Source organism: Bos taurus, chromosome 8 (genome assembly GCF_002263795.3).
Source record: "Bos taurus isolate L1 Dominette 01449 registration number 42190680 breed Hereford chromosome 8, ARS-UCD2.0, whole genome shotgun sequence".
In the NCBI taxonomy this organism is placed as follows: Eukaryota; Metazoa; Chordata; class Mammalia; order Artiodactyla; family Bovidae; genus Bos; species Bos taurus.
In genome coordinates, this window is record NC_037335.1 from 75,417,425 (window position 1) to 75,432,022 (window position 14,598).

The window sequence follows — 14,598 nt, forward strand, 5'->3', positions numbered from 1 at the left end:
TCTGTGTGTTGATTTTATATCCTGCAACTTTACTATAATCATTGATTAGTTCTAGTAATTTTCTGGTAGAGTCTTTAGGGTTTTCTATGTAGAGGATCAGTCATCTGCAAATAGTGAGAGTTTTACTTCTTCTTTTCCAATTTGGATTCCTTTTATTTCTTTTTCTGCTCTGATTGCTGTGGCCAAAACTTCCAAAACTATATTGAATAGTAATGGTGAAAGTGGGCACCCTTGTCTTGTTCCTGACTTTAGAGGAAATGCTTTCAATTTTTCACCATTGAGAATAATGTTTGCTGTGGGTTTATCATATATAGCTTTTATTATGTTGAGGTATGTTCCTTCTATTCCTGCTTTCTGGAGAGTTTTTATCATAAATGGGTGTTGAATTTTGTCAAAGGCTTTCTCTGCATCTATTGAGATAATCATATGGTTTTTGCTTTTCAATTTGTTAATGTGGTGTATTACATTGATTGATTTGCGGATATTGAAGAATCCTTGCATCCCTGGGATAAAGCCCACTTGGTCATGGTGTATGATCTTTTTAATGTGTTGTTGGATTCTGATTGCTAGAATTTTGTTTAGGATTTTTGCATCTATATTCATCAGTGATATTGGCCTGTAGTTTTCTTTTTTTGTGGGATCTTTGTCAGGTTTTGGTATTAGGGTGATGGTGGCCTCATAGAATGAGTTTGGAAGTTTACCTTCCTCTGCAATTTTCTGGAAGAGTTTGAGCAGGATAGGTGTTAGCTCTTCTCTAAATTTTTGGTAGAATTCAGCTGTGAAGCCATCTGGACCTGGGCTTTTGTTTGCTGGAAGATTTTTGATTACAGTTTCAATTTCCGTGCTTGTGATGGGTCTGTTAAGGTTTTCTATTTCTTCCTGGTCGAGTTTTGGAAAGTTGTACTTTTCTAAGAATTTGTCCATTTCTTCCTCGTTGTCCATTTCATTGGCATATAATTGTTGATAATAGTCTCTTATGATCCTTTGTATTTCTGTGTTGTCTGTTGTGATCTCTCCATTTTCGTTTCTAATTTTATTGATTTGATTTTTCTCCCTTTGTTTCTTGATGAGTCTGGCTAATGGTTTATCAATTTTATTTATCCTTTCAAAGAAGCAGCTTTTGGCTTTGTTGATTTTTGCTATGGTCTCTTTTGTTTCTTTTGCATTTATTTCTGCTCTAATTTTTAAGATTTCTTTCCTTCTACTAACCCTGGGGTTCTTCATTTCTTCCTTTTCTAGTTGCTTTAGGTGTAGAGTTAGGTTATTTATTTGACTTTTTTCTTGTTTCTTGAGGTGTGCCTGTATTGCTATGAACTTTCCCCTTAGGACTGCTTTTACTGTGTCCCACAGGTTTTGGGTTGTTGTGTTTTCATTTTCATTCGTTTCTATGCAAATTTTGATTTCTTTTTTGATTTCTTCTGTGATTTGTTGGTTATTCAGCAGGGTGTTGTTCATCCTCCATATGTTGGAATTTTTAATAGTTTTTCTCCTGTAATTGAGATCTAATCTTACTGCATTGTGGTCAGAAAAGATGCTTGGAATGATTTCTATTTTTTTGAATTTACCAAGGCTAGCTTTATGGCCCAGGATGTGATCTATCCTGGAGAAGGTTCCATGTGCGCTTGAAAAAAAGGTGAAATTCATTGTTTTGGGATGAAATGTCCTATAGATATCAATTAGGTCTAACTGGTCTATTGTATCATTTAAAGTTTGTGTTTCCTTGTTAATTTTCTGTTTAGTTGATCTATCCATAGGTGTGAGTGGGGTATTAAAGTCTCCCACTATTATTGTGTTATTGTTAATTTCTCCTTTCATACTTGTTAGCATTTGTCTTACATACTGCGGTGCTCCCGTGTTGGGTGCATATATATTTATAATTGTTATATCTTCTTCTTGGATTGATCCTTTGATCATTATGTAGTGACCTTCTTTGTCTCTTTTCACAGCCTTTGTTTTAAAGTCTATTTTATCTGATATGAGTATTGCTACTCCTGCTTTCTTTTGGTCCCTATTTGCATGGAAAATCTTTTTCCAGCCCTTCACTTTTAGTCTGTATGTGTCCCCTGTTTTGAGGTGGGTCTCCTGTAGACAACATATGTAAGGGTCTTGTTTTTGTATCCATTCAGCCAGTCTTTGTCTTTTGGTTGGGGCATTCAACCCCTTTACGTTTAAGGTAATTACTGATAAGTATGATCCCGTTGCCATTTACTTTATTGTTTGGGGTTCGAATTTATACACCATTTTTGTGTTTCCTGTCTAGAGAATATCCTTTAGTATTTGTTGGAGAGCTGGTTTGGTGGTGCAGAATTCTCTCAGCTTTTGCTTGTCTGAGAAGCTTTTGATTTCTCCTTCATACTTGAATGAAATCCTTGCTGGGTACAATAATCTGGGCTGTAGGTTATTTTCTTTCATCATTTTAAGTATGTCTTGCCATTCCCTCCTGGCTTGAAGAGTTTCTATTAAAAGATCAGCTGTTATCCTTACGGGAATTCCCTTGTGTGTTATTTGTTGTTTTTCCCTTGCTGCTTTTAATATTTGTTCTTTGTGTTTGATCTTTGTTAATTTGATTAATATGTGTCTTGGGGTATTTCGCCTTGGGTTTATCCTGTTTGGGATTCTCTGGGTTTCTTGGACTTGGGTGATTATTTCCTTCCCCAGTTTAGGGAAGTTTTCAACTATTATCTCCTCAAGTATTTTCTCATGGTCTTTCTTTTTGTCTTCTTCTTCTGGAACCCCTATGATTCGAATGTTGTAGCGTTTAATATTGTCCTGGAGGTCTCTGAGATTGTCCTCATTTCTTTTAATTCGTTTTTCTTTTATTCTCTCTGATTCATTTATTTCTACCATTCTATCTTCTAATTCACTAATCCTATCTTCTGCCTCTGTTATTCTACTATTTGTTGCCTCCAGAGTGTTTTTAATTTCATTTATTGCATTATTCATTATATATTGACTCTTTTTTATTTCTTCTAGGTCCTTGTTAAACCTTTCTTGCATCTTCTCAATCCTTGTCTCCAGGCTATTTATCTGTGATTCCATTTTAATTTCAAGATTTTGGATCAATTTCACTATCATTATTCAGAATTCTTTATCAGGTAGATTCCCTATCTCTTCCTCTTTTGTTTGGTTTGGTGGGCATTTATCCTGTTCCTTTATCTGCTGGCTATTCCTCTGTCTCTTCATCTTGTTTAAATTGCTGAGTTTGGGGTGTCCTTTCTGTATTCTGGCAGTTTGTGGAGTTCTCTTTATTGTGGCTTTTCCTCGCTGTGTGTGGGTTTGTACAGGTGGCTTGTCAAGGTTTCCTGGTTAGGGAAGCTTGTGTCGGTGTTCTGATGGGTGGAGCTGTATTTCTTCTCTTTGTTCAGTCGCGCTCCTTTCGAAGAGTTGGATTGCTTTTCTGGGTGCCTGATGTCCTCTGCCGGCATTCAGAAGTTGTTTTGTGGAATTTACTCGATGTTTAAATGCTCTTTTGATGAATTTGTGGGGGAGAAAGTGTTCTCCCCGTCCTACTCCTCCGCCATCTTGGCTCCTCCCCTTTGCAAATCTGCGTGATGTTTGAGAAAGCCTGGCAATGTCTTCAAGATCCAGGTAAGAAATGATATTCAGCAGCAAACTGTCTGAGAGCCGTTCAAGGAAGTCAAATTTACCTTCACATAAATTGAAGACACAGTCTAATATTCTTGAACCAAATATTAAGGCAATTTGAACCTGAAGATGTGACTTCTCTAGGAAGTCTTCATGAGTTTCTTTTGTTTCTCCAGGTTTTGTTGATCGATACTCACTCCTCAGAGAGATCTTCCACCATCTAAAAATTACCTGGAGAATCCCAGGGACAGGGGAGCCTGATGGGCTGCCGTCTATGGGGTCACACAGAGTTCGCAATATTTCTTTTAAACTGAGCTTCAAAAAGACTTAAGTAATAACATCTCAATGGTAAAGCAGCAAACTTAGGTCCCAAACCCAGGTTTACTCAGATTCAAAAGAGTTCATGTTCTTACACCCTGCCGCCTCGATAGGGTGTCTCAGTGCGCCTCTACCATTAGACATTTAGATTGGGCAGGAAGTATCTTCTGGAATGAGGGACACACGTTCTACCCCCAATTTCAGGTTGCTCCCTTAAGAAACACTTTCCAGAATAGGGTTAAGGATTTTACTGTTTTGAGAAATTCTCACCGAATGTTTTTTTATAAGGAAAGTCAGAAATCTAAGTGTCTAGGAATCCTTCTCAAAGTTCAGTGGGCAGCTTTTTTCTTCTATAAAATGAGCCACACTTAAAGGGCCAATGGAAAAGCTAGTAGAGACAATACTTGGCAGTCCACCTTCCTCCATTCTGTAGACTTTGATTCTCTGGAAATCAGAAATCTAAGGGTCTAGAAATCCTTTTCAAAGCTCAATGGGCGGCTTTCCAAAAATTTTATTTGGGTGGGAGATGGAGACAGTTTCCATTCCCAACAACTCACTTTTTTTTTTTGGCCACACTGCACATTATGTGGGATCTCAGCTCCCCAACCAGGTATCATACTCATGCCTGTGCAGTGGAAGCATGGAGTCCCAACTCCTAAACCACCCGGGGAAGTCCCAGAAAAGACAGCAGTTTAAAAAATCTCTTGTAATCAGATTTCTCTCTACTTCAGAGTATTGTTTTCCACTTGAGATTTTCATATTACATTCCAGGGACACACCTAGATTAATAACAAAAAGGAGATGGCCTAGGTGCTAATAAAGTAGCAGGAAAAAGTTCAGGATTAAACGGTTAAGGAACAACTTTACCTGAATCTGTACTTCCTCTTTCCTATTACAGACTATTTACTTATTTAAAAAATTCAATCTATCTTTTTCTTTAAAAAAAAAAAATTATTTTACTTTTGGCTGCACTCAGTCTCGGTTGTTGGTGAAGGTTTTCTCTAACTGTGGCGAGTGGGGCTACTGCCTAGTTGTGGTGGGTAGGCTTTCATTGTGGTGACTTCTCTCATTGTGGTGACTTCTCTCTGTGGTGACTTCTCTCATTGTGGTAACTTCTCTTACTGTGGAGCCTCTAAGGTTGGGGCCTCAGTACTCGTGGCATACAGGGTTAGTTGCTCCATGGCATGTAGAACCTTCCCAGACCAGGGATTGAACCTGTGTTCCCTGCTTTGGCAGTGGATTCTTAACCACTGGACCACCAGAGAAATCCCTAAACTATCTTTTTAAAAACAAGTTTCAAAATCCTGGGTTTCCTACAAAGGAGAACATGAACGCATATACGCCCCTTAATTTCTGTAATTTTAAACAAAGAAAACAAGAGTTCCACAAAAACTTACCTGTACCACTTGTTTCTGTAGTTGTGTTGCCTGTGTCGCTGAAATCTGTGGTTTTTCCCGAGCACCTCTAGACCGGTCACTGCTCACCGAAGTCATCATATACAGTATATACAAAATAACGTATGCACAAAATAGAAAATCTGCAAGAAATCAGACATGGTAAGCAAAACTTCCAGATTACAAAAAAACAGCAAGGATAAAATTCAGGGATATGGAAGAAATATGAGATAAAACAAAGATTCTCTAGAAAGGAAATTCTCAAGAAACTACCCACTAAGGATTTTAGATTCCCCTGGTAGCTTTTAAGCCAATTTTACTAAGGCAGTCTAAATGTCTAGGGTTTACGATTATAGCAATTTAAAAAATTAACTTATTTTTAATTGGGAGATAACTGATTTACAGTATTGCGTTGGTTCTGCCATACATCAACATCAATCGGCCAAAGGTATACATATGTGCCCTCCCTCTTGAAACTCCCTCCCACCTCCTATCCAATCGCACCCCTCTGGGTTGTTATAAAATACTGGTTTGAGCTCCCTGAGTCATACAGCAAATTCCTACTGGCTATCTGTTTTACATGATAGTGTATATGTTTCCATGCTACTCTCTCCATTCATCCCATCCTCTCCTTTCTCTCCTCCCCTCCCCCACCTCCATATCTGTAAGTCTGTTCTCTATGTCTGCATCTCCACTGCTGCCCTGCAAGTAGGAGCACCAGTATCACCTTTCTAGATTCCATATATATGCATTAATATACATATATGTTTTTCTTTCTGACTTACTTCACTCTATGTAATAGGCTCCAGGTTCATCTCTTTAGACAAATTCTTAGAAAAGTATAATCTTTCAAAACTGAACCAGGAAGAAACAGAACTTATGAATAAACCAATCACAAGCACGGAAATCAAAACTGTAATCAAAAGTCTTCCAACAAACAAAAGCCCAGGGCCAATGGCTTCACAGGCGAATTCTATCAAAAATTTAGAGAACAGCTAACACCTATCCTGCTCAATTGTTCCAGAAAATTGCAGGAGGAAAACTCCCAAATTCATTCTCTGAAGCAACCATCACTCTGATACTAAAACCCAGACAAAGATGCCACAAAAAAGAAAATTACAGGCCAATATCACTGATGAACATAGATGCAAAAATCCTCAACAAAATTTTAGCAAAGAGAATATAACACATTAAAAAGGTCATAGATCATGATCAAGTGGGCTTTATCCCAGGGATGCAAGGATTCTTCAACATAACAAATCAATGTGATACCCCATATTAACAAATTGAAAGATAAAAGCTATATGATCATCTCAATAGATTCAGAGAAAGCTTTTTACAAAATGCAACATTTGTTAAAGATAAAAACTCCCTAGAAAGTAGACGAAGGAACATACCTCAACATAGTAAAGGCCATGTACAACAAATACTACTCTCAATGATGATTATAGCAATTCTAAACAAAAATATAAAATATCTCAATTTTAACCAGCAATTAGTTTACCACTATATAGTTGGCCCTCTGCATCCACAGATTCAACCAACCACAAATAGAAAATATTAGAAAAACATTTTTTTCAGGAAGTTCCAAAAAGCAAAACTTCAAGTTTGCCACACTATGGCAACTATTTACATAGCATTTACATTGTATTAGGTATTATAAGTAACCCAGAGATGACTTAAAGTATACAGCATGACGCGTGTAGGTTATATTCAAGAAATATTATTTGCCATCTTTTTTTTTGGCATGGGGGATCTTAGTTCCCTGACCAGGGATCAAACCCATGTCCTCTGCAGTGAAAGCATACAGTCAAACACTAAACCACCAGAGAAGTCCCAATTATGCAATTTCTATAAGGGAGATAAGCATGCACAAAATTCTGGTATCTGAGGGAGGTGCAAGATGCCAAGGGACAAGTGTATATAGTTACTACTATTTATATATGTAGTTTTAGCTGCCTGTTTCCCTTTGCAGTCGGTATCTGAACCCAAAGGCAATATTATGTCCAGCAGAGACTTTACTGCCAATAATCTAATTCAAAATGTGATGTCTAGGAGCAAGCTATACCTTAAGGCAAAAACCACTTATAAATATAACAAATCTTCCAATGAGACAAAAACAACTGTAATTTTCCTTTATTTACTCAACACTTACTCAATAGCAACTAAGTGCCAGGCACATAATTCAATATGCCATCAAAACACAATTACAACAACAAAACACCACTTCACACTGAATAGCATGGCTACTATGATTTACAAAAAAAAATTTAACAGAATATAAGTTTAGAGAAGATGCAGAAAAACTGGAATCCTGAATACCACTGGTAAGAATATAAAATGGTGCAGCCACTATGGAAAACAGTATTGTGTTCCTATAAAGTACAACTACCATCCCATTCAATAATTCCACTTCTGGGTAGAAACCAAAGAAATTAAAAGCAGGGTCTCAAAGAGATAACTGTACACCCATGTTCATAGCTAGAAACAGTTAACAACAGCTCAGAAGTGGAAACAACCCAGGTTTCTATCTACAGATAAAAGGTTAAGCACATAAGGAGTATAAATATAAAATGGAATATTATTCGGCCTTAAAAAGGAATTTCTGACACATGCAACAAACATGAATGAACCTTGAGGACATTATGCTATGCAAAATTAGCCAGCCACAAAAGGACAAATATCCTATGACTACTTATATGAGTTACTTGGAGTAGTCCAATTCATACTCAAAGTTGAATAATAGTTACCAGAGGTTGGGAGCTTGGGGAAATGGGGAGCTATTGTTTAATGGGTATGGAATTTTTGTTGAGGAAGAATGTAAAAAGTTCTGAAGATGGATGGCCACAATACCATGTGAATGTACTTAACATAAAGTATACAAAAAGTACACTTAAAAAATGGTTAAAATGGTAAATTCTGTATACTTTACCTCAATTTAAAAAACAGTGCAACAATGCCTTAAGAGCATAATTTCCAACCTAGAATCCTATATTCAGCAAAGATTCCAATCAATGTGAAGACAGAAACAGGTTGCGGACCTCATACTCAGGAAGCTCCTGGAACAAACAAAACCTCTGAAACAGCATACCAAGAAAAGGCCATTTGCAACTGACACCATGAATTACCTACCAAAATCCCTTTACAACATATTTTTTCTCTCGCAGACCTCTTGCAAAGAGGGTGAAAGCTAAATATTCAATTTCTCAGCCTCCCTTGTAGTTCGGGATGGCCACAGGCCACTTTCCTCAAAAATAATCTGAAAAGTCACAGCACCTTTATTCACGGTCCCCCAAACTGGAAATATGCCAAATGTGTTCAAAGAGTGAGCACATGTAGCATATCTATACAGCTATTAATTAGCAATAAAAAGAAACCAACTGTTGAACATGAATGAATCTCAAATACATTATACTAAACAAAAGCAGCCAGATTTAAAAAGCTACATACTGTATGATTCCATTTTTATGACATTTTAGAAAAGACAAAACTAGAGAAAGTAGATCAGTGATTGCCAAAGACTAGGGGATAAGAAGGAGGTCTAACACAGGAGACAGGAGAGGTGGCTCCCTCAGATGACTGAAAAATTATCAAGATGACATCTTGACTACAGGACGCCTACAGAGCAATCAAATCTAATCAGAGCAGGAAAACAGAGAGACACCAAAGAGAAGCCTCCAAGAAAATGTTTTTGACCATCTTAAGAAGTGAATTTGTATATATGATAAAGTATAATCAGTGGTGGGTCCACAGAAACATAAACAACAGTGAGGGGGAAAAAAACCAATTACTATTCCCCATAAAAGGTAATATGGCTCAACTGTAATGTTTATATAGTGACAGCAACTTTTTATTTAAATTTATTACATGCTGAACAACAAGCTAAATGTTTTATTTAAATTACTCACTGTAATACTCAACACTCTATAGAGTTCGGCATAATCCCCATTTTAAGAATCAGAAATAAAACTTGAAAAGGTTTTACAGACCAATGAGATCCAACACAGTGAGCCCCAGTTGCTTATTTCCTAGGGTACAGAGCCTACAAATCAAACCAGTGAGTAACTCTTGCCTTCATGTCCTATACTAGCAAAACAGTAGCCCAATGTCAAGGATGGAGGAGACAGAACTCTCATTTATGTAAACAAGCTACACAACACCCACCATAACTTGCAGCCCACCTTAGCACCATCTCCCTAACTTTTCCTGACAGTCATATACGCTCAGAAAAATAGCAAAGTTATTTGCTAAAAAATAGCAAACAACATGAACATTTAAAATAAAAAAGTAAACCCTTTAATATTTTCAAGAATTTAAAAAATCACTGTGTGAATCGAAGGTCCACTGGAACTCTGAAACTAGGAGGTCACTGGTGACCACTGCCAACAGAGCTTAGAACCCTGGAGTGGAAAAAGCCAAGATGAATGAGGGAGAGGGACAGTAAATTAACTAATCATACTTGCAAGTAGTAACCAGAAGGAGATACAGAACAAAGTAGAATTTTGTAAGGATGAGGTACACTGAGCAATTCTAATATACTGTAAGCACCATGAGGACAGTGATTACATCCATCCTGTCACTTTGTTCTTCCAAATACATATTTACTGAATAAAAGAGGCCTATCCATAAGCCAAAGAGGAGATAACTGAGAGGCATTAAACTGAAATAGCAATAAAAAGTCTCCCTTGGACAAGAAGAGGGAGCCCTCTCTCAGGCCAACAGAATGAATAAAAGGGCGGGTGCAACATCAGCCAAATTTTTCGAAAATTAGGAGAGACAGTCAACAGAGTTGGTTTTATCAATCTTTACTTTTTTAGTAAAAGAGACATACTAGATGAGTGGGGGGTGGAGGAACAAAAGAACGGCAAAGTTTTTAACTGCTATGAATATGAGAGGAAGCCGAAAGAAGTCATAAAAAAGAATTTAAAAATGATACTGATGATCCACATGTTACCATGAAAGTAATTAGAATGTCACAACTCAACTCAGTAATTAAAGTAGACGTGTAGACGTGAGTTAAGATGAATAGATCCTTTGCTGAAACATCCCACAAAATAAAAAGAACTTGGATTTTAAACAAGAGTCCACTTAAGTCATACATGATGTCACTAGGTAAAGAGCTGCTAACTCTGGTGCCTTTCTCATATACTTTAAGCTTCAATACATATGTGAAAACATACCTTCCTAAAGAATGTTCTCTCTCCAGTTTATTACAGTCTCAGATGCCAGATTTGCAACCTCATTAAAGGTAAAAATAACACTTTCATGTCTGTCATTAAACATGTGTTTCACTCTAATATAATACGGTGACTCAAGCTTTTGGGCCATTAAGCACTTAGACAAACTGATAAAAACTATGGCCCCTCCCCTCAGAAAAAGGCACATCCACAGAAATTTCTGCCTGAAATTTCAAGAGAATTACATCTCATCTTCACTCCTTCTCCCGTCAAAACCCATTCAGGAACAACCCACTCCACCTGCTCAATGATGATGGATGTCCAGGCTAAAAACCTGCTCTAAGAATTTAGCAGAACTCTAAAATGTATTTACAGCTTAAGGGTATTCCTTTCCAGGAAAAATGCAGACTATAACTGTTTTAATTCACACACTGTTTTAATAGGCTCTATGCTTCCTTAAGAACAAAAGGTACCTGCTTGTTCCCAAAGAAACTATTAGGAGAAAATGCTGACCCTCAATAAACTTACACGTGGTATTTAATCAGCATACTACCTATGTTCTTTCTGAACAAACTTATTGTTTTCAAGATCTGCTGAGATGGTATAAACCCAATCAACTAATTGTAGTGTTAAAATAGTCTGCTGTAGGACTTCCCTGATGGTCCAATTGTTGGTTGGATCCCTGGTCCGGGAGGATCCCACATGCTTTAAGGCAACTAAGCGCCACAACCAATTGTGCCTGCCAAGCCTCAACTACTGAGGCCCACGCTCCCAGAGCTCATGATCTACAAGAGAAGCTACTGCAACGAGAAGCCCATGCTCTGCAACTGGAGGGGAGACCCTGCTTGCTGCAACTAGAGAAAGCCCAAGCATAGCAATGAAGACTCAGCATGGCCAAAAATAAATAAAGATTCTATATTAAAATTACAATATTTTTTACAAGTCTGCTGTTTCAGGTGAATATAATTAACTGGAAAACACATGCATCTTCCCCTCTGAACCACACCACTTAAGGAGCATGAACTGGAAATAGACTAATCATCTATGGCCTACAAATATCTGCTTGACTCAGCTGGCCTAAATGCGGCACATAGAAAATTATGTACTTCAATGGAACATTACTGAGCCATGAAAAAGAATAAAATATTGCCACTTGTAGTAACATAGAGATCATAGTGAATGAAGCAGGCCAAAGACAAAGACAACATCATCTATATGTAGAATCTAAAAAAAAAAAAAAAAAATGAACTTCTTTACAGACACACGGACACAGAAACTTACGGTTACCAAGTGGGAAGCTGGGGGAAGATAAACTAGGAATCTGGAATTAACAGATACTCATCACTGTAATTAAAATAGCTAAGCAACAAGGATTTACTGTATAGCAGGAAACTATAGTCAATATCTTATAGTAACCTGTAATGGAATATCACCAGGAAAAACATATATAACTGAATCACTGTGCCGTACACCTGAAACAAACACAGGATTTTAAATCAACTAGTCTTCAATTTAAAAAAAATAAAAATAAAATACTCCCTGGAAAAGTATAAAATAATAATAATAATGTACTTGATATTAAATTTTAATGTTAAGCCTACTCAGTTGAAAATTTAAACTGAGATTTAACTGTTTCTGCCACTTAAAAGATGATTCAATGAATGAGATGTCCAAGCAAAAGAATACTACAATGCCCTAACTGATCCAACCTATCTCCTGATCCAACCTATCTCGTTTAGACTGAATCATATCTGTCCGCTCAGGGAAGCCTAGAAACTCATCATCAGCCTTCTCAAGGTCCCCTTTTTAAAAAGCCAGAGTTCTCTCTCTGCTGCCACGGTTTGATCCCTGGTCCGGGAAGATTCCACTTGCTGCAGGGCAACTAAGCCCTTGCACTGCAATTAGAGTCTGTGCACCACAAAGAAAGATCCCATGGACCACAAGTAAGACCCAACCCAGTCAAATAAGTAAATAAATATTAAAAAGAGAGAAAACAGCAAAACAAATCCAATTCCAATAACTACACATAAAAAGCTTTATCAAATTAAATAAAAAGCTGGAAATGGAGAGTGGAAATATATATGGCAAAATAATGTAGAATGGTCATATTATTTCATGTTTAGGGAACATGTTAAAAGTCTGTAAGAATCTATTTTAGTGACAAAGCATTTCTACAAAAAGGTGGCAGTAAAACAAGAATATCCAGTTGGAAATAATTTTCTTAGTATTCTTTTCGTCAAGAACTTCCCCGGAGATCCAATAGTGAACACGAGTCCAATCACCAGTCCAGTTCCATCCCACGTGCCATGCAGCAACCAGGCCTGTGTGCCACAACTACTGAGTCCAGTGCTCTGGAGCCCGTGAGCCACAACTGCTGAGTACACTCACCCTAGAGCCCTTGTCCCACAAGAGAGAAACCCGTGCAGAGCAACTAGAAAGTAGCCCCCACTCGCCAGAACTAGAAAAAACCCATGTGCAGCAATGATGACTCAGCACAGCCAAAAATAAATTCAAAAAATAAAAAAAAATCACAGTTCCCGAAAAAAAGTGTAAACACCTGAAACACTGTAAACCAACTATACTTTAATAAAAAATATAAAGAATCTTCAGATACATTGTTATAATAAGTTCAGCAAAATTTTACATACAAAATAAAAATAAATGTACAAAGATTACACCTAAGTACCAGCTAACAAAAAAAAAATTCTACATAAGTTGTCTATGGCTGCTTTTGCACTACAATGGCAGTACTGAATAGTTAAGTTACAACACAGGCAAAGCAGAAAAGATTTACTATCTGGTCCTTGAAAAAAAGTGCTCTAACTCCTATTTTAAAAGGTTCACTCAGTAAAAGTGATCATTCTTCCTCAACTAGATTTTCCAACAAAAGTCTAACAAGGGTTTTGTTCTCAAACCTGACAAGGTGATTCTAAAATGACACAGGGAACAAATAGTCAACAGAAGATGCTTCTTAAAACAGCAAGGCACAAGACTGACCATCCAGGTATCAAGGATTATAAGCTACAGTATTTACCACAGTACACAACTGGGACAGGGCAGACAATCCATGCAACAGATCAGAAGAGAAAGCCCAGAAAATGATTTCCAACAGGATGCATGTGGTCAGGAAACGATGGACTTTCAAAGAGGCTAAAAGAACTGGTTGAGTATAGTTTTTAAAATGTCTTTTCCTAAACCATACATTATAAAAGTTACTTTACAGGTACTCTGCTGCTGCTGCTAAGTCGCTTCAGTCGTGTCCGACTCTGTGTGACCCCATAGACAGCAGCCCACCAGGCTCCCCTGTCCCTGGGATTCTCCAGGCAAGAACACTGGAGTGGGTTGCCATTTCCTTCTCCAATGCATGAAAGTGAAAAGTGAAAGTGAAGTCGCTCAGTCCTGTCTGACTCTTACACAAAGAGCAAAACTACTGATTTCAGAAGAAAATAAGGCTAATTTTTTTAACCCCATAAAAGGAATTTTTATCGCATGAAAGTAATTGTTAAGAGTCAAAAGGTGTTAAAATTGCAAAGATTAATAACTTTTTTTTTGGCCTCACCATATGGCATACAGGTTCTCAGTTCCCCAGCCAGGGATCAAACCCATGCCCTGTGCAGTGGAAATGTGGAGTGCTAACCACTGAACCACCAGGGAAGTCCCAAAGATTAATAACTAAAAATTAAAACTTCTGTTCACAAAAAGGCAGCTGGCCCTGTGAAAATACAAGCCATAAACTAGGAAATTTTTTTATCAACATACATCTGATAAGTAGTAGTATTTGGATTTTATTAAATACTAAGATGGATAAACAACAAGGTCCTACTGTATAGCACAGGGAACTATATTCAATATCCTGTAATAAACCATAATGGAAGAAATATTAATATATATATATAAGTAAAACTGAATCACTTTACTGTACACCAGAAACTAACATTATAAATCAACTATATTTCAATTAAAGAGAAAGGAGAGAAGGAAGAAACACTAAGAGAAATGCCCTAGCAGTCCCATGGTTAGGACTCTGAGCTTTCACTGCTGAGGGCCTAGGTTCAATCCCTGGTAGGGGAACTAAGATCCCACAAACCACTGAGTACAGCCAAGAAAAAAGAAAGAAATACTAT

General features: G+C 37.3%; 1 protein-coding gene across 5 annotated transcripts in view; it reads right to left on the reverse strand.

The window, feature by feature from the left end:
• Positions 1–14,598, reverse strand: part of UBAP2 (ubiquitin associated protein 2) — a 119,256-nt gene that overhangs the window by 81,957 nt on the left and 22,701 nt on the right. For 4 of the 5 annotated variants that reach the window (XM_059888979.1, XM_024995517.2, XM_015472609.3 and 1 more), the window contains exon 2: positions 5,301–5,440. The exons of the other annotated variant lie outside the window; for it this stretch is intronic. In XM_059888979.1, the coding sequence (XP_059744962.1) occupies positions 5,301–5,399 (99 nt within the window). In that variant the 5' untranslated portion in view covers positions 5,400–5,440. The remainder of the gene's footprint in view (positions 1–5,300; positions 5,441–14,598) is intronic. 5 annotated transcript variants of the gene reach the window in all.